Source organism: Pteropus alecto, unplaced genomic scaffold (assembly GCF_000325575.1).
Source record: "Pteropus alecto unplaced genomic scaffold, ASM32557v1 scaffold67, whole genome shotgun sequence".
NCBI classification, from domain to species: Eukaryota; Metazoa; Chordata; class Mammalia; order Chiroptera; family Pteropodidae; genus Pteropus; species Pteropus alecto.
Window position 1 is genome coordinate 5796621 of NW_006441061.1, and position 26577 is coordinate 5823197.

At 46.0% G+C, this 26577-nt stretch overlaps 3 protein-coding genes and 1 pseudogene across 4 annotated transcripts in view; all 4 read left to right on the forward strand.

Moving 5' to 3' along the window:
- PRDM12 (PR/SET domain 12) overlaps positions 1-151 on the forward strand; it is a 13654-nt gene extending 13503 nt beyond the window's left edge. Inside the window, exon 6 of the mRNA XM_006918166.1 lies at positions 137-151. Coding sequence (XP_006918228.1) covers positions 137-151 — 15 coding nt within the window. The remainder of the gene's footprint in view (positions 1-136) is intronic.
- Positions 152-4884: 4733 nt separating this feature from the next.
- On the forward strand, positions 4885-14049 carry EXOSC2 (exosome component 2). Of its 2 annotated transcripts, XM_006918061.3 has the most exons (9): positions 4885-5040; positions 6330-6431; positions 7998-8043; positions 8271-8360; positions 9368-9433; positions 9857-9925; positions 11043-11219; positions 12105-12233; positions 12777-14049. In XM_006918061.3, the coding sequence occupies exons 1-9, from the start codon at positions 4919-4921 to the stop codon at positions 12855-12857; spliced, it is 882 nt and encodes a 293-aa protein (XP_006918123.1). In that variant the 5' UTR covers positions 4885-4918; the 3' UTR covers positions 12858-14049. The 2 variants fall into 2 exon arrangements, with proteins under 2 accessions (XP_006918123.1, XP_015449808.1); XM_015594322.2 differs by lacking the exons at positions 9368-9433; positions 9857-9925.
- A 962-nt stretch (positions 14050-15011) lies between these two features.
- LOC112484869 lies at positions 15012-15130 on the forward strand (annotated as a pseudogene).
- A 1871-nt stretch (positions 15131-17001) lies between these two features.
- Positions 17002-26577, forward strand: part of ABL1 (ABL proto-oncogene 1, non-receptor tyrosine kinase) — a 109882-nt gene continuing 100306 nt past the window's right edge. Inside the window, exon 1 of the mRNA XM_006918062.3 lies at positions 17002-18590. Coding sequence (XP_006918124.1) covers positions 18455-18590 — 136 coding nt within the window. The 5' untranslated portion in view covers positions 17002-18454. The remainder of the gene's footprint in view (positions 18591-26577) is intronic.

Genomic DNA, 26577 nt, shown 5'->3' on the forward strand with positions numbered 1-26577 from the left:
AAGCGCTTCCTAGCAGTGCGGGTCCGGAGGAGGGGCGGGATGGGGGGCGCCCTTCCCGCCCACACTCTCCCTCCTTCCCGGTTTCCCCAAACTCCGGCCCTGGGCGCCCTCTGGTGTCGTCTTTCCCACTTTGCAGTCAGAATTTCCTTAGGGCGTTTTGTAAGATAAACTATAATATTAATGAAAAGTGTAAAATGTATAGAGTTTTCAAGAAACTGTGTTCTACTTCCAGAAAACGGTCACTTTAACTTTGTAAATATTTATCTAAAATGATATTTACAAAACTGTGATATATATTATTTGATTGTATATGTATAACTGTAAATACATTTGTACCTCTCTTGTATTCTAAAATAAAAATTACTTGGAACATTTATCACTTAGCATCTGAGCGGGTCGACACTTTTTGTCTGCATGAAAAAGAAATGTGGAAAGTGCCTAGAAGCTGAAGAGGGCGGGAGGAGTCGTTCCGTTGACTGGTTGTGCCATCTGCAAGGAAAATTCTTTCTGTCACAACCGGAGTGTCAGCTCCCAAAGAGATGAGCGGCACGGTGCAAAGCAACCGGGGACCGCAGAAGGGGCTGGACAGATTCCTGCTTTCCAGGTGACTCCGAAATATCAGTACCCCACTTCGTCACTTCCCCCAAGTTGTTACACTTTTTTTCCATTTTTGTGGACAACTTGAAGAAATTCAAAAGCCAGTGGGGGCAGGCCAAGATGGCCACCAAGTGCCCTCCCAACGCCTAGAACTTCCAGATGTTCTGGTCACCCATTCCAGACCCTCCTTGGGGAGGACCAAAGAGCAGGGACACCATCAACACAGGGTCAGGTCTGGCTCTTCCTCCTTGGAGGAGGTATAAGAAGGGAATGTGAGTTCACACCTGTGCTTCAGCACATGCCAGCCATTAGGGCGTCACCCAGCCCACTGGCTACCTCAGGCTTACTTCTCTGTGCATCCTCATCTAGCTGTGTGTGCGCGTGCACACACACACACACACACACACACACACACCTGCCAACACTGGACTGCACACTTGTATACACAGGCCATCCCCTTTTGGAGCTTCAGGTGTGTACTCCTGCAGACCCCCATACTTTGGGGGACTGGTCTTGTGCCCTGGCAGGTGGGGGCATAGGTAGAGATCTACACTTGATGTGTTCATTTGCAGGTCCCATCTGGAGTTTTCTTCCAAAGACGGTGGCAGAAGTCACACTAAGTACTCCTTCCCCTCCTCCTGTCACAAAACTCGCCTCTCCTCTGATACCTGACCACTTGGCTTCTGATGCCTCTGGTGGCCCTTCGTCCCACTGCAGCCCCACCCAGGACTTTTGTTCCCATGACCAAAGCTATCTGTCAGGAAACCCATTCCCTTTGGCTGCAGATGGGTGCAGTAGAATTAAATACCCGTACCTCCCAGACAGTAATGCCAGAGTCCTAAAGAAGCATCTGCAGAGAAAAGGGTGTGTGTGTGTGTGTGTGGCGGGGGTGGGGGGCTGGGCTTGATAAAAATCTAAATCACTCTCCATAGGTAGTTCTGTTGTGAAGTCTCAGCTGCAGATCAGAGGGGCCACAAGTCCGTCTTCAGAACCCACCTGGTGGCAGCAGACTGTAATTGCAGACTAAAGCATGATAAGCCTGCTGCTGACCTGCTTCTACAGAAATGTCCTCCCACTGTAGAGACACAAGGATGAGCCGATAGGAATCATGGTCCCAAAGAATTTGCTATACTCACAATTCCCTAGAAAAGAGGCATGTCACACCACGCAGGGCCACATGGGGGAAGCACTGGGGTCGATCAGGAGGCAGAGAGAGCAAAGGAAAAATGTGGGCAGGAGACTTTACTAGTTTCCATAGGAGGGAATGGATGAGGCAGCGTGGGCAGGCTTTGGACTGGCTAGTTTGAATAATTTCAGTGGTCTCTGAGGCAGAGGCACTGTCCCTAGCTCTCTGGTAGCTGGCCCTGGGGTGATTAGGGTAGGTAGACAGTGGTCCAGAGTGTGAGATTGAGGGTTATTTCAGATAAGGTGGTCAGGGAAGGCTTCTCAGAGAAGCTGATATTTGAGTCGAGATCTGAGTGAGAAGAAGTAGCCAGCCACACAAGGACCCGGGGGGAAGAGCATTCCATGCAGAGAGCGCCCAAAGCACACAGATCCTGGGGTGGTGACGAGATTGGTAGCAGAACCAAGAGGAGACCAGTACTTATGGCTGCAGTGTAGTGAGTAAGGGAGCCAATTAAGAGGCGGGTGAGGTCAGAGACAAGCAGGGGCTGCAATGATGAGTTTGGATTTTTTCTGAGTGTAAGGGAAGCTGCCAGAAGCCTTCTAAGCAGGAAAGTGGTTTAAATTGATCCGTTTTAAAAGCTCCCTCTGGCTGCTGTATGGAGATTGGGTGGTAGGAGGAGCAAACGCAGAATTAGGGAGATGAGCTAGGAGGTGACGCCTGGTGAGAGATGAAGTTGAACGGCTTGGGGTGGTGGCCCTGGAGATGCACAGATGGGGAGGTAGATGGATGTGGGGGGAATCTGTGAACGTTAGACCCGATCAGCCATTAAGACACCTTAGGCAATTAAAATACATGCTCAGACTTCGGGACCCCACCTTTGTAGAACCCCACTGCCTAGTCGGGGCTCAGGAATCTCTGTTTCTAACAAGCCCCCCTGGGATATGCGGTCTGTTTGCGAGCGCCCGCTTGTTTCCACGGTGTGAAGAGGCAGGTGTGATTCAGAGAGGGGAGAGCTGGCGTGGAGTCTGGAGTCTTGGGTTCTAGTCCCAGCTGCAGGTCTGTTGTTGGGACTCGGTGGCCCCAAACAACCGTCAGGGATACCAATGCCTACCTCCAAGATGAGCTGAGTGCGAGGACTAAGTAACATAATGTTTGTACAGCACTCGGCAAAGCACCAGGCCCTCCAGAAGTGTCGATAAAGGGCGCAGGCTCTGGGGTAACGCAGGTGCAGGTGGCAGAAGTATTGGCCCTGCCACCAACTGCTATGGCAATTCTAGTCCTTTTTGGGCCTCGGTTTCCCTCTCTGTAAACAGGTATCTGCAATGGACTGAACGTTTTCTGTTCCCCCCAAATTCATATATTGAAATCCTAATCCCCAAGGTGATGGTATTAGGAGGCGGGGGCTTTTGGGAGCTGATTAGATGCTCATGAATGTGATTAGTGCCCCTATAAAAAGACACCCCAGAGAGCTTCCTCGCCCCTTACACCATGTGAGGACACAGAAGACGGCTATCTGTGGACCAGAAGGTGAGCCCTCACCAGACACCAAATCTCCCAGTGCTTTGATCTTGGACTTTACAGCCTTCCAAAAGGTGAGAAATAAATTCTTGTTGTTTATAGGCCACCTAGTTCAACGGTATTTTGTTATAGCAGCCCAAAGGGACTAAAACGGTATCCATTAACCCATTGTGACAGGCTCTGTAAACTTGAGTGCTATGAGAATGGGAGGGGATAAGGCTACGTCCCTCCCAGGATGAAACTGAATGATGTCAGGACTACGCTCCACTTGGTCTGGGGGCATTCCCAGGCCTAGCCCCCTAGCTGACCAGGCCGTGCTGGCTCAAAGGACACCACCGCCCTCTTATGGTCGAAGCCAGAATCAACAGATGGCCCCTTCTCATACTTTCTTGGTTTCTCACATTTTTCAGGCGAGGAAGTGGGCCAGTGTCTGACCTGCCCACTTACCTAGGGACCTCTGGGGCACTAGAATTGATATCATCTGGCAGGGTTGGCTTTTTTGACAAATGTAGTCATGATGGGGCACTAGAATTGATATCATCTGCGGCCTGGCAGGGTTGGCTTTTTTGACAAATGTAGTCATGAGCTTTGCTGAGGTGAAAGACATGCTGTCTTTTGGAGATTTATCAAACAATTGGTCTGATGGATCTTCAGGAGGCAGTGGGCCTGATGTTGTGAACACAGTGTGTGGGGCTGATGCAAGTCATTTCATTTAATCCACGTGCACGAAGAATTATCATCTCCAATTTCCTGACGTTGAAACTTAGTTTGTTGTGACCGCTATAAATCATGCGGAGCAAGGGCAAGGGAGAGGGTAGTGGGGGTGGGAAGAAGGGACAAAAGAAACAGTCCTGTTAACCAGGGTGTGGAAATACAGCCACACAGATCTGTCCACCACTGACTCCTGAGAACAGCTCCTGGCACACAGAGGGCGCTCAATTCACTGTATAAGAAAATACCAGCGAAGGTGTTTGTATTATGTCTGCACTTGCCTTTCCTACTAAATATGCCTGCTTTGCAAGGTTTGAGTATTTTCTTAGACGGTTTCTTGCTTTTACAAGAGAAATGTTAGCGTCAATCAGCTCACTCAAAAAAGTTAGTGTGAAAGAACGGAGCGAGCACCCCAGCAGTTTGAAGGTACAGGTAGGTGATGATTGGTGCTGAACTAGCATCCATGAGATGGCTGTAATGTAGAACTGGCGGTACCAGGAACAGGAAGAAAGGGGCTCTTCTTTCTGTCCAAATAGTGATTTCTGTAGCTCCCACCTCCTGGTCCGCCTGAGCTCGCTATACAAAAACATCAGATTTTAGCAGCTTAGAGCTGGAAGGAAACCCAGAGGTCCATTTCTCAATTATCTCTAACCCTGGTAAACAATAAATGGGATGACGACTACGAGACAATTTTGGTAAAAAGTCAAACACCCGCAACATGAGATTTTATCCCACAGGTGCGTACTTCCTCGCAGTAAAAACGGCAACTCGCCTCCCTCTGTCCCTCGTGTTAACCCGCTGGTTGCCAATAGTCAGCATGGCCGCCACACCGTGAGTTCCCATTGGCGGCTGCTCTGAGGCCCCGCCCCTGCACGCCCCGCCCCTCTGAGCGGAGGCCCGGAATTGCGGAGCCGGATATCGCGGCCCTCGGCCGGACTGCGCCTGCGCAAGTCATTTCGCGTCAAGATGGCGATGGAGATGAGGCTTCCTGTCGCTCGTAAGCCTCTTAGCGACAGCCTGGGTCGCGAGAGTAAGAAGCACCTGGTGGTGCCCGGGGACACGATCACTACGGACACGGGCTTCATGCGGTACGTGGGGACCTGGGGGCTTGGCGGCCACAGAGGCGGTTGCAGGGCTCTGCACGTGGCCTGCCAGCCGAAACCTGGGCCTCTGTCCCCTTGTGTCAAAGCCCCCGCGAGGCCCAGGGCACATCTCCAGAGCATCCCAGGCGCCTGGTTTCAGAGGCCTCGGGCTTCTACTCCCTGCATCTTGTGTGTCCCCGTCTGCGTTTGTTTCGGCCCCTTGAAACGTTCCTCTCGGCCTCTGGTGGCCGTGACTCTTTGGTCCTCTGCCTGAGGTCCAGTTCTCTGAGCTTTCCTCGTTGGAGACCTGGAAAACTGTCGGAGGGTTAGGAGCAGGGGCCTTAATGGGGATGGTGAGCGTTCCTGACGTGGCTTCTTCCAGGTGCACGGTTTTGTAATCGGTCCCTATTTGGGCTCAGGACAAACAAGTCTATCGTGCTACATGCATTCAATATACACTGAGTAGTGCAGTACGTTGTAGTTAAGAGGGCAGGCCCTTGAGTCAGACAGTTTGGGTTTTAGTCCTGCTGCTATCACGTTACCTCTCCAGGATCAGTTTCCTCAATCGGAAAATTGTGGTAATAACAGTAACTGTTTGAGAGGATAGTGAGGATTAAATGGGATAGTAATTAAGAAGCAAAACCCACCATTATATCACCATCATGGAAAAACACTATTGGTATTTCAGCCTTTTTGAGGGAGGGGGCACATAGGTACATATTGGAGGGGGTACAGCATTTACAGAACTGCCTTTTAACCTTTTAGTTTGAGGTTTGGGGATCCTGGAAAATCTTAAGATTTAGTTATTCATTCACACATTAACATATTTGTATTAGCTATGGTTTGGGTACAACACTTAACAAAGTGGAAGTGACTGTCCTGGTGGAGTTTATATTCTACCAGGGAGAGACAGATAATAAACAATAAACAAAACAAATAATTTGTCCAGACTGTTTGGTGATAAATGCAGTGGAAAAATTAAAAGTCCAGCAGGGTAAGTGGAATGTGGTTGGGAATGTGGTGCGGGTGGTGGCAGCGGGGAGGGTGACTATTTTAAATGGGACAGTCAACGTAGGCCTGATGGAGAAAGTGACATTTGTGTAGATGAGTAAGACGAGGGAGATGTCCAGGTACTCTCTAGGGAAGGAGTGTCCAAGGCAGAGAGAGTAACCAGCACAAAAGCCAGGCTCTTAAGGCCAGAGGAGCCTGTTAGATTGAGGAGTACATCGTTCTGGGCGGGAGTGATCATCTCAAGTGTTAACCCCGGTGTCCTTTGCATCGTCATCTTGCAACAGGGGCCATGGGACTTACATGGGGGAAGAGAAACTCATTGCATCTGTGGCTGGCTCTGTGGAGAGAGTAAACAAGTTGATCTGTGTGAAAGCTTTGAAAACCAGGTGAGAACACAAGGTGTGTATTCTTTCTTGTGGCATCCGTGTTGGCACAACCAGGGCTTTTCTGCCACCACCCCCCCCCCCACACACACACCCGCGTGCCCTGTCATTCTGCAGGTCTTCGATTTGGAACACATATAGATGACTGTAGGTATGTGTGGGCTCCAAAGCTTTCCCCACGTTACTTGACCTCTGCAAGCCTTTGTTACCTCCTCTATGAAATGAGGATAATATCACGACCTACCTCATAGGGTTTTCATTAGAATTCATTGAAAAGGTGCATGTAAAGTACTTAGCACAGGGCCTACTACCTAGAAGGGCTCAGTAAAGGTTAGTTCCAGAAAGGATGCCACTGGGCTTGGAACCATGAGAGCAAGGAAGAGTAGGAGCAGATGCAGACAGAGCTGAGATGGGTGGATGGCCTGCCTTGTAGCCCTGATAAGCAGTTTGACTTCTGCTTGTGTAATCTTAGCTACTGTGGGGGCGTTGAAAGGGGACAGGATCACGCTTATGGAGACAGATTAGGGGTCTGTTTTCATCACCTGAAGGGATGGTGGCTTGGACTAAGGCCGTAGCAGTAGAAGTGGGAAGTAGTGATTACTTCTGCGTATATTTTGTGTTCTGAGTGTTTTTATCTTGGAAGAGTGTTGGCTTTCGTATTCGTTGATGTTTTCTAAATATGGGACCGTGTCTGTGCATAGAGATAGTTTTACTTCTTCCTTTCCAGTTTGGATGCCTTTTCTGTGCAGTTTGAAGGTAGAGCCAGTAGGATCTGCTGCCGGGTTTGTCCTGGAGCATGGGGTGGGGGGTAGGGGGGCGACGACATCTCAAGGGCTCCTCTGAGGACTCCAAGGTTTTGAGCAGTTGAGCAACTGGAGGGATGGAGTTGCCTTTCACTGAGATGGTGTGGATGGGGACAGGGCTACCTTGTGCGAGAGAGGGTGAGAGGCTGCTGGGACACTTTGTTACATTAGTCGTGTAAATGGAGATGTTGCCTAGCCAGCAGTTGTCTAGAGTCAGGAATTCAGGGTGACGGTGCAGTCATCACTGGTATTTAACTCCTCTAAGTTGGATGAGGGCACAAAGAGGTGAGTGCGGGCTGAAAAGAGAAGAGATCCAAAGACTGGGCCTTCTGCATGGAACCTGTTGTTCGAATTGGGGTGAGGAACCAGCAAAGGGGCCTGAGATGGACAGACGGTGTAGGGGGGACGGTGAGTAGACTGGGTGGTGTTCTGTCTCCATCTCCTTTCTCCCCCCGTGGCTGATGCAAACCCATCTGTGTTCCAGAGCCCACTCGAAAACATTCCATGCTTATTATTGCCATGTAATTAACAAAATAGAGATTCAGGCTGAAGGAATTACTTAAAATTATTTTGGAATAATTAACGGAGACTTTATACATGTAAGAACATTTAAAATGATCAGTTCCCGAGAATAAGTACGAACAGCATAGTTCTGTGGATTTACTAAATGTGGTGCCTAATTAGGGTCCTCGTCCTGTTTCACTGAAATCTCAGATGGTGCTTCGTTTCATAATTAAGTCTTTTCACCTTTTGTTTTATCTTTCAGATACAATGGCGAAGTCGGAGACATTGTAGTGGGGAGAATCACAGAGGTAAAGTCAGTATCAGATTGGTTTTTACAAGTAAAAGCAAGCTGGTGATGTAATGAATGGGATAGTCATTCCGTGTGTAGTATGTGAACGAAGCATTCATTGCATTTGGCTCATGTGTGTGACCTTTGATGTGAACACCTGGCTTGTTACATTGGGATTACTAGTCACTTACGGTGTGAGGGCTTGCCCATGAAAGATGTGTCCAGGTGTGGAATTTCTGTTTGTAGGTTCAACAGAAGAGGTGGAAAGTGGAGACCAACTCTAGGCTGGATTCAGTCTTGCTTCTCTCGTCCATGAACCTTCCCGGAGGAGAGCTGGTGAGGGGCTCCAGCTATGACCGTGTAGTTTGCTGTCGAGGGCTCTGGGATCCTCTGGTCCACCAGAGCGCACTGCGTTACGCTGAGGCTGCCCCACTGACTCCTGTGTGTCTGTGAGGTTTGCTGCTCTGATGTACTTGTGGGCTTTTCACTTGGCCCAGGCCTCCCAACATAGGCAGCAGTGGGGCGTGGTAAGATCTGCAATGTCCGTGGGGAAGAATACCAAAAGGGAGCTGCGAAGAGAAGCTCTCATGCTTGGTGCCGATAATTGTCCTTTTTCGGGTGCATCATCTTTGCATGGACGTGTTCCTTGTAAAGGTGTGTTTAGTTTCCATGAATTGAGTCACATTTGGTTATTCTAGGCAACTGCAGCAGGGAAGCTGCAGCTTTTCGTAAGATGCCGTGGTTCCCCTCTACCTTCAGCCCACCACGTATTCACAGGCTCACTGTGCTTGGTTCTGCGGGGAATGCAAGGCAGAGGAGGCGTGCTCGAGTTCCTGAAAGCTTACAGACTAGCAAGGGGGTATGCGGTAACATCCAGACACCTGACAGTCGAAGAATAAACAAGCGTGTGATTGTACAGAAGGATTCATTTCAGTGAGAGAAGCTCATAGGAAAGATGGGCATTGAGATGCAGGATGGACAGAATTTCACTGATGAACTCCGGATGTCTGAGATAAAGGGCAGTGGATGAGCAAAGATACCGGAAGGCCAGAGGTGGAGTGTGGAGGGCTGCCACGGAAGCTAAGTGTGGAAAGCAGGCTGGGCTACCTGGGAGGGTTTTGAATATCGTGGAAGGAGTCTGAGTCTTATTCAGAGGAAGGAGAGAAGCAGTGCGAAGGACTAAGTGGTTACCACTCGTTTCCTTGAGTGGCGCAGGTCACCCGCCCTAGTGTTTAAATATCGTGGCTGGCTTCAGAGAGCTCAAGAGGAAGTGAACGAGAAAGAAGGTGGAGAGAGATCTTTCTGTAGGATCCGACTTAAGTAACGTTATCTCTGTGTTTCAGAGGAGGAGATCTGCAGAAGATGAGCTGGCAATGAGAGGTTTCTTACAGGAAGGAGACCTTATCAGTGTATCCTGCACCTTGCATGCCAGCATCTTCATGCTCTGTGTGGACCTGGGGAATGGGCTTAAAGCGTATGTCTCCGACAGGAAAAACATGTAATCTTTGCGGGGATCTGAGCCTAGATCAGGTGTCAAGGGCCCTGCTGCAGCCCTTCTCCATCTCCTTAATCCAGGCCGACTCTCCAGTTCTCATTCAGATCTAACGGTGCTGAGTGATTTCTTCAGGTCTTGGGACTTATAGTGGCCCATGCTTTAAACTAGACTCAAATATTCTTAATGACAATTTTATATCACGATATTCATGACAACCAGGATGTCCTCTGAGTCCAGGACTGCCAAGTTGGGGGGTAGGAGGAAAGGCTGGAGAGGTGGGGACGGGGACACAGGGGAAGCAGATGACATGTATATGTTCCTTCATCGCCGTGGCCAGGCTGAGGTGCAGGCGGTGTTCTCTGACGGGGCCGTCTCTCTGCACACGAGGAGTCTAAAGTACGGAAAAGTAAGTTGGGCTCTCACGCTCCTGCTCGCTGACCGACACTTCAGATCCATTTCTGAATCCCCAAAGTGTTCTGGAATTCTGACCCAAAGAAGCCTCGAGTTAAGCATTATGGGCTGGCCTCCCACGGACGGGCTGACTCACAGGGTCGGGGGCCAGGAGCGTTGTCATGGACGGCAGCTTTTATCCTCTCCCTACTGAGGAGGCTGTAGTGATGGGTCCCTGTGACCCTGTCCTGAGGCCCTGCTCTGCTCCCTCCCAGTGGGCACTGGGGCCGGGCCGAGAGGCAGCCTAGGAACCGGGGAGGTCATGGCCTGATGAGCCAGGATGTCTCAGCCCTTAGCCCGATGTCCAGTCAATAAAATGGCTATTTCGGCTAGGAAAGATAGTTTGTCACTTGAGCTTTGAAATAAAATTTCACTGCGTATATGAGGTTACATTACTGGCTATTTTTGAAGTGACAGCGTACTTCTTAAAACAGGTTAGAATTTATTAGTCTCTCGGCTTTCTCTGAACTTTTTCATTTTCCGAGTGGAGCAAAAACCTTACTGTCGTGGAGTGGCTACGCCAACCAGATTCATGTCCTTGAGTAGGAGGTGGACCGGCAGCACTGTGTGCTGTCCCTTCGGGCCTCGGGCCTGCAGACCCTCCCTCAGCCGGACGTGGAATTTGAGCTGTCCTGCTAGAACCAAGGATGGGTTTGCACCCGGCCCTTGGCTGGTTCCCTTGCTCAGTGGCACACATCTCATGGGTAAATAGGTGTTCGGGGTCAAGGTGGAACAGAACGGTTCTCCTCGGCCTACGAGAGGCTGAAGCCCAGGCCCTCGTTGGCTCCAGCTTCTCTGACAGCCAGCACACCAGCCCTGGATGAAAACGTGCTGATTGCAAAGGACAGTGGTACAGAAGATGCTGCAAGGCACCTTCTGCCAGGATGTATCAGCAACCTGTGCATCCAGAAGTGTTCCGTGTGAATGAATATGCATGTGCAGATGGGTGACCAGCAGTTATCAACAGGAAGGACCCTGGGTCCACCATAACTAGGACATGTACTCTCTAATCTACTTTCCACTCCCCTCACCGATGATCCTCCCGTGACTGAATTCATGATGCATCTCTCCAGCTAGGTCAGGGTGTTTTGGTCCAGGTTTCCCCGTCCCTGGTGAAACGGCAGAAGACTCACTTCCACGACTTGCCCTGTGGCGCCTCAGTGATTCTGGGTAACAATGGCTTCATCTGGATCTACCCTACACCTGAGCAGAAAGAGGAGGATGCGGGGGGCTTCACTGCAAACCTGGAGGTGAGTAGACACCATTGCATCATTGCCTTGGAGTGGGGCGCAGGCTCTGCTCTGCTTCTGGTGGCAGCTTTTTGACTATATTGCGTTAGTTTGAATTTGTTTTGTTTTTCATTTTTATTATGAAATATATGTACAAAATGAATATATTATGTTTATATGTATTTTAAATAATAATAAAGCTACTTCCCATGTCCTCATAGCCAGGCTTAAGAAACAGTAACTTGACGTCTCCGATTACATTCTTAACTTCCAGATGAGAAGCATTCCTTTTTAAAAAAGTTTTATCACGAATGTTTCTAAATATTTTTAAAATCTGTATTTCCAATATTTATATAAATTAAATCATGTTGTAGGTATTCTAACGATTTGTTTTTAATTTTTATTTTCAGTTAAAGTTGGCATTCAATATGATATTAGTTTCAGGTGTACAGCATGGTGATTAGACATTTATGTAACTTACGAAGTCATCCCCCCAATAAGTCTAGTACCATCTGACACCATACACAGTTATTACACTATTATTGACTCTGTTCCCTGTGCCGTGCTTTACATGCCCGCGACTGTTTGTAACTGCCAGTTTGAACTTAATTCCTTCCCCTTTTCTGAGTTAGTTTGATTTCCCACTGGAGTGTGTCAGGAACATTAGTATTGTCTTCTCTTGCTGAGAAGATGAGGTCGGTGACTGATGGCAGAGTTGTGGGCAGTAACCAACAAGCCACTGAAGAAGCCACCCTTTTTAATCTCCCTTGGAGTTAGTTGTTTCTTTGGAGTCCCAGAGCATGCTGACTAGTATAAATGATTTCTGTGGTTTCCTGCGACCGTTCATTTCCTTTTTGGTCCTGTTTATGTATATTTCCCTCCCCTTTTCCTTTGCACCCCCGGTAGCCTGTCTCTCTTGCTGATCGAGAGGTGATCTCCCGGCTTCGGAACTGTATCGTCTCGCTGGTAACTCAGAGGATGATGCTGTACGATACCAGCATCCTGTACTGCTATGAGGCGTCCCTTCCACATCAGGTACCCTCCCCAGGGCTTCCCTTTTCCTCACCGAGCTGTGAGCAGGCATTGCACATTTATCGGTTTGCTCTAGTGTTTCCCAGGGATGGCAAGCACATCTCCCAGATACCTTTACCATGTCCACTGGTAGGGGCTGATCTGGTGGACAGCTTTAATGAGTATCTGGTAGATCTCTCCCAAAGATACTTGTAATATTCTCAACGTCTTGTGTTAGTGTGAAGGTTTGCGGGGGATAAAGGTGTCAGATGGACTAGTGTATGACAGTGACCCTCTGGACTTCATCCTGCCCATTCCAATTTCAGCTCTCTTTTTAGAGAATGCCAGAATAATACCTTTGTTCTTGTCAGCTACACCCTAGAGAACCTTGCTGATTTGTTAAGCTGGTTCTAGCAGATCGTACCTTCTAATCCTTAGCCTCTGAACAATGAAAGGCATATAGAAGGTGTATGTTAATCAGGCCTGGTATCTGCATTTGGCTTTGCTTGATGGTCTGCTTTTGTTTGGTTTCTTTTCTGAACAAATGCCTTTTCCTTTCTTTTTCAGATTAAAGACATCTTAAAGCCAGAAATAATGGAGGAAATTGTGATGGAAACTCGCCAGAGACTTTTAGAACAGGAGGGATAGAGAGAAGCATGTGGAGGACAGGACCGTGTGTACCTGTCGGGAGTGGTTTCCTGCAAAGGAAGAATCTGATTTGTGGTCCCTATGTGTGGCTCAGCAAAGACCCAGGATGGGAAAACTCATCACGAGACCTATGTCAGACTGCCTCCAGCCCACAGACCTTTCTTACTTTTGAAGGCAAAGCCTGGGAGAGGTGAACTGCACCGCTGGCCCCTTGGGCTGCCTGCAGATCCCCAGCACTGGGGTGGTTTAGGGTCTTTAAAAGCTCACTGTTTTCCAGCCGAGTGGACTCCCATCTTGGAATAAAACGGAGAATCTTTTGTCTTCTATTCACCATCGATTCACGAGGCACAATGCCCCCGTGAAATTGCCCCTATAAAAAACATGGCCCCCCTGACCCCCAAATTGTCTGCTTTGGCTTCCATTCCCACCTCCTCTACAGCACAAGGACGACATTGAAAATATAATTGGTAAAGTTAACCCACCAGTCAAATAGAAGCATAGTTAACGAAACAGACTTTTGTTTGGCTGGAATTGTCTTTCCCATTGCATGTTCCTTCTAGTGATAGATTCAGGTATATCCGTACCAGGCTGCCTTAATCTGTCCTGCCTTTGAAGGTGATTTGTAAGTAGCTGAATTATTGTAATAGAATGAATGTTTTGGGTGGTCTGATAAACATGAAATCAAAGGAAAATTGGAGATGGGAAAAGAAAAGCTGGTTTCTTCCTATAATTGAAGTAGTAAATGCATTAACTTTTGAATAATTCACGGTTAAAAGATAAAACCAAGATGCTGAAGTTCACACTGAGAAATGCCAGAATCCCTATGCATTGGTTTTTCTGATGTCTAAAAAATGGTGCCCTGATATAGGTTTTGGGAAAGAAATTTAAAGGCACTCTATGAAGTACAATTTTTATTTCATACGTGGTGAACTTTTTTACACATTCACAAATGCGGCGTTAACATCACTTTCTGTTCTTGCGTTCTTTGTAATACTTGGGAGCTGAGTACAGTCAAAGGAGGGCTAAATTCTTCTGCTCTACTTAGGTCACCTAGTAAAGTTTAAACCTAGGACAGTTTCAATGGTTGTAACGCTGAACACTGCATTTGACAATTTTGCAGTATAACTTGGCTTTTTTGTTAAATGGTGTAATTCTTTATAATGTTACTCAATAGACAATTTTTTCTCACTCTTTTTCTGTCCCATATGTATCAGCCATTTTGAGGTGTTTCAGCAGACAACTGAATATTCTGTAGGCTATGTTGTAATTTTAGATTTGTTAACCTGCCATATTTTCAAGAACACATGGCAGGCCATGTACCTCTTGAGAGAAGGGAATGGGAAAGGGTGGGAGCCTGAATCCCTGGTTTGGTTTGCTTTTGACCAGGGTCCTATGTAAGCTTGTTGAAAGTTATCCTTCTCACGTGGTCTCTCCCAAGTTGCCAACCTATGCTGTCCATTCAGCATCTGCTGAATGGTGGTGCCTACTAAGTGGCAATAACAGGTTTGAAAACACCTTTCAATGATTAGTTTCTTTGGCCCACTAGAGGGCGCCCTTGTTAAGTGTATTCCAGCAGGTAAAAAAATGGAATGAACTGAATGGAATAAGGACAGTTCAATTACACTAGTACTGAATCCCTTTAGCAACTTGGTGGGTTGTTTTGCTTCATAAAAGGACAAAATTAGACTGAAATGAGTCACTAATGAAAAGAATAATGACATAAGGGATTTACTCAATATTTGGAAACAATTCTGACTCAGGCATATGCTGGGCTCTGGATTCTAGTTTAAGTCCTCAAAAGTATTCTACAGTGTTATACAGGGAGTAATAAAGAATGGTGCATTTCCAGAAATATAGTCTGGGCGTGGGCTCACCTGAAATTAGAAAATGGTGGAAGTAAAAAAATAGAGATTTGGGATAAGTGTTCGGATCGAGTGGCCTCTATACTCAGTTCCATGAAGCATAATTTCAACCTTTAATTGTGAAAACCAAACAAGATCTCATTTGATCCTCATGATAACCTTGTAAAGTTGGCAGGTATGACCCCCACTTGTAAGTGAGGAAAGCAATTCAGAGAATTAAAGTGACTGGATGAAACCTATTAGCAACTGTGAAATAGGTCTCAGCTCTAGAGAGGTATCAAGCAATCCTTCAGTCTATGGCCATGCCACCTTGAACGTGCCCGATCTCATCTGATCTCAGAAGCTAAGTAGGGTCGGGCCTGGTTAGTACTTGGATGGGTGACCACCTAGGAATATCAGATGCTGTAGGCATAAAAAATTAAAAAGAACAATCCTTCGGAGAATGGGTTGGACTTGCTGTGAATGGATATGAGTCCAGAAATTTTATTTCCAGCACTGAAACATACCTTGGACTGTTACTCATTAGCTCATTGCCTGTCACTCCCTGTGTGCTCTGGGAGGACAAGTATGAGTTGTGTGTGCCCGCAGAGGAGTGCTTGGCACAATAACTGCTTATCAAATATATATATTAGAGTTTCTGATTTGATTGCTCGATTTTAAGCTAAACTAGAGAATGAAGAATGAAGATGAGCAGAAAACAATGAAAACATGAATAGAAATAAAAAAGCAAGTTTCCAAAAAGAAAAATTTGGGCAGTAATCAGGATAAGATAAGGGGTAAAGGAACAAGGTTGTTGAAGTTTTAAGAGTGACTTACAAGCCAGGATAAGTTTGTCAGCCAGATTGTTTTGTGAGAGCAAAGCTAAACCAATTAACATCTGAATATAACATCAGTTCTGAATTCGGGCACAAATTTTCATATGCTTCACATTTGTTTCCGCCAGGTGACTATTTCTTTTTGAAGCTCACATAAAAACAATTCCCAATCCAGCAGAAATATTTCCAAAATACATAACATTAGATAACAATGTACGAGACCTATAATGCAGCTGTGGTTTTCCCCCTAATATCAGAACTTATTAAAAAGTCGGTTGTCTAAAATTAGGCCAACAGTTACTTGATAATGAATGGTACAGTGAAAAAACAATGGGCTTTGGTGCAACATCAATCTAGATTCAAACCCTGACTTTGTCACATACTAAGCAAGTGACCTTGAGTAAGTCACGTTTCTGAATATTTTCCCAACTGTATGATAGAAAATAGTATATATTGCATTGGGCTATAGTTAGGATTAAATGCGATGATACAATTTATGAAAAGCATAACTGTGGTGTAGAGTAGGCGCTGTAATGAGTGGATCCCCTCAGGAATGGGTACATCCTGGTCACGTAGATGCATCGCTCTGGGGGAGATACGGAGAGTAAAGAATAGGGAACCAGGGTGATTTTTAGTTGCAGAAGGTGGGTTCTGTCAGGTGTGGGTTTGTGTCTGAGTTACTGGCTAGCTCCGTAGGCCTGCTAGCCACCTGGGCATTTTCTCAGCTAACACCAGGATGTTTTCATCATATACACCTGTGAAATGAGGTCGTTTAATTGTAAAGGTTCCGCTCAAACATCTTATGATCGCGCCTGGCTTAGCCTTGGAGAGGCGTTAAACAAATGCTGTTTCTTTAATTGAGTGAGGCTCCTGATGCCCCAAAGAAACAATGAATTCTCTAGCAATATGTCGGATGCTTCCTAGTCATTTATTTTTCGCTAGTTCTAATATTTACGCTTCTTGGGGAAAAAGTGGAAAATTGGGGTCAGGGAGTGGGCACCGAATGAATACCTTGGTTTCCAGGAGCGAACCAAATTTTCTCCTTTAAAGAGACTCAAGGAAGTAATCCAACTCCAGTTCTGGGAAAATCCAATCCGCAGTTTTCCCTTTGCTTTGGCTCCTCGCGGGTCTTACAACCCGCGCAGGGGAGGCATTGGCCAGCCTTCTGCGAGGCCGGCGAAAGTCCACGGGCTCCCTAGACGGCGGGACACAAGCTCAGGAGCCGGGAGTAGAGGGCAAGAAGTCTCGGGCGCGCGCGGACAGGGGCGGGCGCCGCGGGACCACAACTCCCGGCATACCCTGCGGGCAGAGCCGAAAGCGGTTGGCTGGGGGCTATAGCCACTGCTTTCATCGACCAATAGGACGCAGGAGAGAGACCTGACCCGGATTATCGGGGACCAATGGTAGTACAGAGGAGGCGGGTGCTTCCTTACTACTCACCTTGCCCTCGGAAAAACCACGTTTAAAAGGTCGAACCGGGCCAGGTTCTGGAGGGCAGAGAGACCAGAGCGGGGAGACACCGGGGCGTCCCCGAAAGCGGCGCCCAGAGGCTTCCTGTCCTCGCGACGCGCGCTCCGGACGTCGCCGGGGGCGGGGTCAGGGGCGGAGCCTGGCCTCGTTGTGGAGCGGCTCGTAATCCATCATGGCGGCCGCGGGGCTCTGTGTCCGTCCCTAACCAGCACTGGAGCCGGAGCTGGTTCCTGGGTCTTGCGGCTGAGGAGCCCTTCCGTTGTCTACGGCCCCTACCTGCGGGGGGAGGCTGGGCCCCACGGCGGAGCTCGGGGGATGTGACTGCCTGGCGGCGGCAACGTCCGGAGCCGGGGGAGGGGGTGTCTTGGGCAGAGACCCCCGGGCTCGGGGCAGCTGAGGCGGCCGGGCCTCCTCCCCCCTCCGCCGTCTCCCGCCTTCGGAGCCGCGAGCGTCCTTCGTCCCTTACAGCCCCGCCCCGGCTGTGGGACCCTGGTGGTGGTCTCTGTTTCCCCCAGACCTGGGACACCCGGTTTCCTGAGGCGTGGAGGAGCGTCGCCCCCGAGTAAGCCGCCCGTGCCGCGCCCCGACAGCCTCCCTCTCACCCCGGAGCCGCCCCTCTCTCCGACTCCTGGCCCTAAGTTTGGCCTCGGAGCCCCCCATTCAAATCCCCTCCCTTCTGTCAAGCGGCTTCCTCTTCCCCCCAGGTTGCTCCCGGGAGCCACTAATGCCCTGACTTCTCCCAATGTCACCTACGGCCCCCCTAGTCTCAGCCCTGCCAAAAACTTTAATGCAAAGGAAAAGTCTGGACTCGTTTCACAGGCCTTTTAAAAAGCGGACTTAAAAGTTGCTGGCAATGCATTCCTTCTCGTCAGAGTGGAGGGCAAGCTCTCGCTGAAGCCTGGGTGACCCGTGTCCTTTTCGGGAGAGCAGGGTAGAGGAGCAGGAGCGGCGGCTAGTTCGGCAGGAAATTTGTCGGAAGAGGAAGAAACTAGGGAGTGGGTGACTTCCACAGGAAAAGTTCGGCAGAAGCATCCAAAGACGATCAGCATTTCCTTTATGTGTGGGAATCGAAATGACTTCAGTATTCCCGACCCTTCTGCGGCATCCCTTGTGAATATTTGTTTCGGTTTTTCTCCTTGAAAGGAAAGAGACTGCTAATCAGCCAGTGAAAGACACTTAAAATCAAGAAATTCGGGGGTAGCCCTGCAATTACATTACTTCGAATCGATCAACTGCGAAAGTAATCGGAACTCCTGTTTACATTTGTCAGCCTAAAAACTGCTTCCTTTTGTCATGGAAGGTGTTTTTTGCGATTGACCTCAATTACTGACTTGTGGAGATGCAGTGAATGTGAAATCCCACATATACGTGTATACAGTTGTCCTAAGCTCACTGACCATTCTGAAAGATCTGGAACCCTCTCCTGGAAAGAGGTGCCTATCGTTACTTTATGGGGCAGCAGCCTGGAAAAGTTCTTGGGGACCAAAGAAGGCCAAGTTTGCCTGCCCTACACTTTATCAAAGGAGGAGGGAAGAAGGAGTCATCGAGGCATGGGGGTCCACACTGCAATGTGTTTGTGGAACACGGTGAGTGTTTTTCAAGCTTTCTGGTCACATTTTCCCTTATGCTTTCAGCTTTAGGAATGCATAAGGAACTGTACTGAACAGTGCTTGTGCTGATACCTTTTAGTTCTACTCAGAACTTCTGTTACTGTAGTTACCACTTAATTTCCGGTATTAGCTTCTTTGTAGAGAAAAAGTTACTTGGTGACTGTAAGACTTTATTCAAAAATTTTTTGAGTTGCTTATTTCTTGCCCGATTCCCCTTCTGTCTGACTGTTGACCTTGGACAAGCCATTTTACTCTTCCAGTTTGCTATGGAGGTTGGACTTACGTGGTTTCCCAGGATCCATAGTCCATGATTGTGCTCTAAGCTAAGGCATGGGCTTGTCCAACCCCAGGTGCTTAGATCCTTTACTGTTTTTATATACTGAGAGTGGTTTGTGCTCCCTAAAGCTTAAGAGCCGCAGATCCTAGTCGACACTAATAACCTCAGCCTTTTCAGTCGTAAGTAGGACTTGAAAGTACGCACTTTGGAGTTAGGTAGGAAAAATGGAGTGGGGAAGCAGCGTTCTTCTTGAACTGAGTATACCCATCTTCTAGTTCTTCATCTTCTACAAAGAGTAATCCTTTCCCCGTGGATGGAGCTTTCTTCCTTTCTCTCCCTGTTTCAGATGACATTTGGGGCAAGAAAGGTAGTCTTTGACATTTTTATGGACATAATTGGCATTTGAATTCTCACAGTACACGCTATACTATTCACTTCCAGTAATTCTGTGTGAAGGTTTCGAGCTAAGGGTCAGCTTAGACCGACGTCTATGATAGGGGCTGGCTGCGAACCAATTAATTAGGGTCCTATTGGTACCGTTGCAGCCTGACATTTTTCAGACTGTGTAGTTTATAATAAAATATCAGTTGAGTCCACCCACTCTATCAGCAGATGTAAGATGTGTGCAAGGGGCATATACTTTGAAATTCAATCACAAATACCTCTTAACAATGGGTGACTACAGTAAACGCAGGTCTCTTCAGTGAACTTGCATTTGACAGTTGAGGTTTCACTTTTCTTACAGAAAAATATTCACTAAATCTGAGTACTTGGATTTTACTTTGCCTTGAAACATTTAGTTATATTTTGGCATTGGTTTTAGACAGGCAAATATGGTGATATGTTATATTCTTACGTGGCGCAAATCCAGCATTTATAAAGTGAATTATTTACACTTTTAGCTAGTGACAATCACACAGGCTTAGATAGCGAAAATTGGTACAGACTTTCTGGAGAGCTTTGGCCAAACTTATCAGAATTCAAAATGTACATATACCAATGACCCGGCAATCTCACTTCTGGGAAGCAGCCTGGTGTAGAACAGTGTCCTCTAGACGTCCCTGGTATCCCTTCGGGGATCCGGGATTAAAACTGCACGTTATTGCAGTATTAAGATGTCATTTGCACTTTTTGTACTAATGATGCAGAAGTAACGTAGGCTCCTTAGCATGAATCAAGGCTGTGGAACCTAACGATACTAGTAGCTATTATATTCGTGCCATGCACTCATAGTAAAAAAGAAAATTAACTTAAAAATTTTTAATTTTCCTTAAGAATGTCCTTGATGAAGCAGCAAAGATTTATTAATTTTATTAAGTCTTGGTCCTGGTTTGTGTGTCTTTGTAATATTCTGTGGGATGAAATGGGAAGTGGGCATAATGCATTTCTGTTGCATTCTGAGCGAGGCATGATGGTTATCTCTAGGAAGAGCAATGGGGTAGTTGTTTGAATTGCAAGTGAGACTAGCAGCTTTTCTCATGGACCATCATTTTTACTTGAAACTATGACCCACAAAACTATAACCCACGAACTATAGTTATTCAGACTAAAAAATGTATAAAGGAGTCTTTCAAGGAAAACAACTGGTACTATCTGTTGCCGATGATAAAAATTGTAGATTTCCAGTGAAAATTAAGATTTTGGAAAACATATCTGCTACGGCATTGTAGAGATTGGTGGCAAATACAAATATGGTATTTTTATATCTTTATTTGGAAGATCTACATAATTCAGTGAATCAGTATTTTCTAAATGATCCACACGTGATATTATAAAATCACACACAGGTAAGAGATCCATTTAAGGTGTGAGATGAAGCAATAGCTCTTAATGTAACAGAATACAGAAGTTCATCGATAACAGTTTTAGATTCTATATCACAACTAACCTTTAAGAAATAACCACTAACCGAGTTTTGGTGTATCTTCAAAGAAGACTATCTCCAATTATCTAAAAGCAGGGTAAAACAGTTGTTTTTCAGTCATAATAAAACTTTATTTTAAATGGATAAATAAATATTTTCAGTTTAAACGTCTAATATGATAAATATTGATGAGATAACCTATATAAACAGAAGCTCATTGGGGTCCTCAATAATTTTCAAGAGTGTCAAAGAGGTCCTGAGATAAAAAAATGTTTGAGAACCGCCGCTATGGAAAGCCTATCAGAAAATCACAAAAGGATGTTTATTAACGGCATACTGTAAAGTACTAACACTAAAAGACGTCCATGTAGTAGTAAGTGGAAAAAAGCAATTTGGAGATCAGTCTGCATGGCATGGCCCCATTTTTGTAAAATAAAAATTGTTTGTACATGCAGAGAAAAAGTGTGGAGGGATTTAGACTGAAATAGTTATCGCTAAGGAATTGGAATTTAGATTGAATAGGAGAAGACTTTTTACTTTGCATTTGTGATATTCCAGATTTCTTTTTACAACAAATTTGTGTTACTTTGTAATACAAAAAATACGAAGATTTAAGAGATTCAAAAACTGAACTGATGGCAGCCCCACCAAAGAGTCACTTCTTTGCAGCACCTTTTTATGAAGGAATTTGCCTAAGTCACATTTATAAATCAGTTTTTTTGGACCCTGGGTATTCTTTTTCTAGGAGAGCATGAGCATAGTCTTTGTTACAAATTGGTTTTGATCTTTCATAGGCTGATCTTCTAGAGTTGGTTAACATCCATATAGGTCAGAGTTAAAAACTTGCAGTCACACAGTGTCAGATCAGACGTGAATCTGGAAGCCAAGAATAATGTGGCATGGTGGTGGTGGTGAATCTGAGAGCAATGGGCACGCGGCAGCTTTTTGCCAGGATCAGAAGAGCTGGTCATATGTAGGGGAAAAAGGAAACTATGATGTGATTTCATGTATATTTCTTCCAAATTTCAGTGGCTTGACTAAGAAAATTCACTTTTAGGAGAATTGATAAAACAGGGTTGAAAACATTGACTAGTAAACTGCTTTTCCATCTGTGTTTCTTTCTTTCTTCAATGAATATTTGTTGAGCACACACCATGTACCTGGTCGTGTTTTAGTCATTGGTGGTACATTAGTGAATAAAAAACACATCCCTGCCCTCCTATAACTTACATTCTGGTGCGAGGAGACAGGCCATAAATAAGCTAAGTAAGCAGAGTATAGAGTGTTAGATGGTGGTAGGTGTTGAGGAGAAAAATAACAGAAAATAGGAAATGCTGGGAGGGGGTTAGAGAGACCCCACTGAGAAGGTAGCATATGAGTAAAGACCTGAAGGAGGGAGGGGTGTGAAGAAGCCATAGAAATATGGAGTAAAACGTCTCAGGCAGAGGGAACCAGGGGGCAAAGGTTCTGAGGCAGAGCTTGCTCACTCAGCATGTTCAGGGGAAAGCCCAGAGTAGCTGGAGCAGAGGGGGCAGAGGGAGAGTTGTAAGAGATGAAATGGAGGGGAGTGCAGGGAGAATGGGGGGCCTCGATGGCCATTTTAAGTATTTTGACTTTTACTCGTGTGGTTTGGAAGCCTTTGGAGAATTCTGAGGGAGGAGCTTCGGGACCTGATTTATGCTATAATAAAACCTCTCTGGCTGCTGTGTTCTGAAGGGGAGCCAAGGAGGAAGCAGGGAGTCCGCTTAGGGCTTATTGCCCTAATCTAGGTGAGAATGGTGGTGGCTTGGACTAGGGTGGTGGCAGTGGTGAACGGGTCAGTGCTGAAGGCACAGCTGACTGGATTTGCTCTTGGATAGGTGTGAAATACGGCATGTGCGAGGAGTCAGATGACTCCAAGGTTTTGGGACTGAATGACTCTAAAACGGTTGCGTTTTACTGAAATGTAGACTAGAGGAGCAGGTTTGGGGATGTGGGTTGGGGGCAGGTATGGCGATCAGGAGCTTCTTTGGGGGCAGACTGCATCTGTGATTCCTTTAAGGCAGGAGTCCCCACCCCCCGGTTCACCGACTGGTACCTGTCCATGACCTGTTAGGAACTGGGCTGCCCAGCATGAGGTGAGTGGCTGGCAGGCAAGCAAGCAAGAGCAAAGCTTCATCCGTATTTGCAGCCGCTCCCCAGCGCTGGCGTCACTGCCTCAGCTCCACCTCAGATCAGCAGGCAGTAGATGCTCACGGGAGCGCAGGTCCCTGGTGCCACAAAGGTTGGAGACCGCTGCTGTAAGGCATCCAGGTGGATACGTCAAAATACGCAGTTGAATTTACAAGCTCAAATTCGGGATAGTGGTCCAGGCTGGACAGAGAACCTGGGAGTCATCAGGTTATTGATGGTATTTAAAGCTGTGAGAACCAACGATGTCCCCAAAGGAGACATTTCCATGTATGTGTCTTATATATGTAAGGTGATATTCAGTAGTTTATACGATTAAGACTTTACATTTTTATCTGGGATTAGTTCTAATCTTTTGGTGGGGGGAGGTGTTAACATTCAGATTTTGCATGGGAATGATTTTAACTTGTCTTTAAGTTTTAAATTCTGTTTCTTTTCTAAATCAAAAAATTGCAGATTTAGTTTACATATATACAGTGGAATATTACTCAGCAATAAAAAAGAAAGAAATGTTGCCATTTGCAACAACATGGATGGGCCTAGAGGGTAATAGGCTAAATGAAATATCAGACAAAGGAAGACAAATACCATATGATTTTGCTTATCTAAAAACAAAACAGACAACTCTTGGATTTGTCTTGGTATTGAATAGATTCAGCATAAACTTCTGTATTTTCTAGTTATGCAGTATCATTTAGTAATTCATGGTTTTATTGGTGATTCTGCAGCATCCTGAATTGCAGTGTCTCCTGTGGATATGTATAGATTTAAATTTTTTAAAGTACTTTCATCTAGATTTTAAAATTTTTGGATATGTGGTGTAGGTAGGATAGACATCATTTCCGTTTTTCAGTAGAGAAAGCTGTGGTTCAGGAAGGTGAAGTTGTGCTTTTGGGATTACATTACTGATCTTATAGAGCTAGTAGGGTTGAAATCAAGTGTTTCCTGATAGCTTGAGGGTTTTTTTCTATCAAAAACATTACTTTTTGAATGTGGACTAATGCCTTTTGAAAATCTTCACAATGAAATGAGGGAGTTTAGATTTAGAATTTATTTAATCAAAATTTTAATTTTTTTAAACCATTTCGTGGAACATGTTTTTGATATTCTGTTGAATATTCTTATCCTTTGGTGGTTGGGTGTTCGGGGATGGTAATGTGTAACAAACATACCTTGTTTATGCTTTAATGAATTTAATTGTGTAATCCAAAAATTTTAAATCCCGTAAATTTCCCTGTGAGCCTCGTTGCCACTTTTAAAATTGATTTTTAAATTAAATTTGATAATTACGAATAGACAATACATTTTCTGATTTAAACTGCAAGACCGTATTATAAACGTGTGTTCTGAGAAGCTGCTCCTACTCCGGGCCCTCGGCCCTTTCATTGCGCTACTGCCTCTGGGAAACCAGTGTTATTAGTTTTTTGTTAATTTTTTTTTAAATTGTTCCAGAACGTGTTGCTTTTCGCAAATATAAGCAAGTTTGCATTATATAACAGATGTTGGGCTGAAGGGTCAATGCATTTCGTAATTGTTATTAGCAGGTAGATATTACTTAGTAGATTAGTAGTAGTAGGTAGGTAGATAGATATTAATGTAGGTACTACGTTACTTCCCAGTCCCCTTCGTCAGGGTTGTAGGAGTGTATGCTCCCATCACTGGTAAGGCACGAGACTGGCTGCGTTCTCGAAGCCTAGCCGAGAGGGTGTGTTCTCCAACTTTGGGACTTTCGCTAGTCTGATAAGAAGTAATATCTTAGTATGGTTTTAATTAGTAGCTCCGTCATGAGTGAGGTTGGGCATTTTTAATGCGCTTAAGGGACATACATGTTTATCTTTCTGTGAACCATCTCACCAGGTTCTCTGTGTGCCAGATACTTAAATAGGCAATCATGCGGGGCCGGTTGGTTGCCCACGGAGCAGCCACTATCCTCCTCCCTTCACCCCTTTTGTATCTCACAAAAACAACCCGTCTTGGGCTTGGGGAGGGTGGGGGTGGGGCTGATTGGGTGGTTTTCGCCCGACTGTCCTTTAGAATTTCCTCAGGAGCTTACAAAGACTTGTGTCCAGGTCCCACCCTCAGGGATTGATTTAACTGGTCTGGGGAGATGCCTGCACCTCAGTTTTTTGTTCTGTTGTTTAGTAAGGGGAGAGAGACTTCATTCAAAAGGAAGATTGCAAGGGGGGAGGGGACCGTCGCATAGGAGAGGGACCGAAATAGGGAGCGCACTCTAACCATTAGGCTTGCAGATGTCTCCTTGTTTTGGTTTTGTATTTTGTTTTTAACTCTCCCAGTGATTCTCACAGCAGCCAGGATTGAGCATCGCTGCTCTGAGCGGATCACAGGCATCCTAGACTGACCCAGACTGAGGAGAATCAAGGCCTTTTCTTCCCTGGTGTTGGGCGTGGGGCGGCCTTCGCTTCTGGTAGCCAGCTTAAACCATGAGGGCAGCTGGCCTCAGGCTGGAGCCGAAGTGCTGCGGGACAGTGTGGGGCTACTGTCACCTCGGGACTTCAAATTAGGTGACAGAATGCATTTTCCTTATTGTCTAAGCCATTTTGATTTGGATTCACTACTACCTGAGCCACCAGTGTTTTCACTGAAAAAAGTAATTTAAACCTGATCAGTTTTTTCCCCTTTCCTTTTTTGAAAGAAAAATGGCAGATTCCATTAACATATGATATTATAGTTCCTTATATTTGTTTTGCTCTTTAGTTTACATACCACTTTCATAGTTGTTTTTGTTTTACAAAATTGGCAAAATCCTGTTTTATGAAGATATCCTTACCTCTCCCTACCACAGTATACTAATTTTATCCCCAAGGTACATGGCCGGAACTACCTTGTGATAATATCACTTGTTAGAGATAGTAAGCTATTTATATTGCCTTAAAGATGGGTCCCGAGGCGGTGGTGTGGCCTGGGCCCGGCCTCTTCTAGAGGACTGACTGGCTTAGCCAGCGCCAGCCCTCCTGCTGCTCCTAGGTCTTGGCTTGTTCTTGCAGTTGACACCTCAGGCTGATGTGCTAAGCTCCTGGCCGTATTTAAAGACTATGGGACCTGTGGTTTAAGGGCTGTTATTGCAAGGAAGCCACGGACAGGTTGTAAAGCCTGCTAAGTGCCAATGCTGGTTCTTGCTGCCCAAGGAGCAAAGACTGGTGAAAAACTCAGTTTCATTGTCTACCTTGAAGCCTGCTTGTGACCACTGTCTGCCTTACTGTTAAATATCTGTGACCGTGGAACACTGTCCATTCTGGAGGAAGGGTGGTCGGTTAGGAGAAAAACCAAAAAGAAGTCCCAACGCCAAGAATCTCTTGTCCTAAGACCCATTCAGAATATTGCCCAAGGGGGAAAGAAATGCCATACGATAGTGTTTGACTTTCAGTTGCCTTTCTTCACCCAGGCTGACAGTACGACAGCTAACACCCGGACGGTCACGTTCACTTCGTTACGTTATTTGATACAGTAACAATTTCAGATATTTCTAACAAGGGAAAAATGAAAACTAAGAATTGATCATTATTAGCACATCTGGAAAGTTTGGGGTTCTTTTGAGAATACATTCGAGGTAGTTGCTGGGATGAGGCAATTTGGATGCATGTGAGCACATAAAAATATTAAAACATGATATTATGAGTAACAGTAATAGTGAT

What these genes read in the sequence shown, in the direction of transcription:
- EXOSC2 (XM_006918061.3), top strand. Translation starts at nt 4,919, where the DNA reads ATGGCGATGGAGATGAGGCTTCCTGTCGCTCGTAAGCCTCTTAGCGAC. An exon ending in ACGGACACGGGCTTCATGCG is followed by an intron (nt 5,041 to 6,329) that starts GTACGTGGGGAC and finishes ATCTTGCAACAG; the next exon opens with GGGCCATGGGACTTACATGG. An exon ending in GTGAAAGCTTTGAAAACCAG is followed by an intron (nt 6,432 to 7,997) that starts GTGAGAACACAA and finishes TTTATCTTTCAG; the next exon opens with ATACAATGGCGAAGTCGGAG.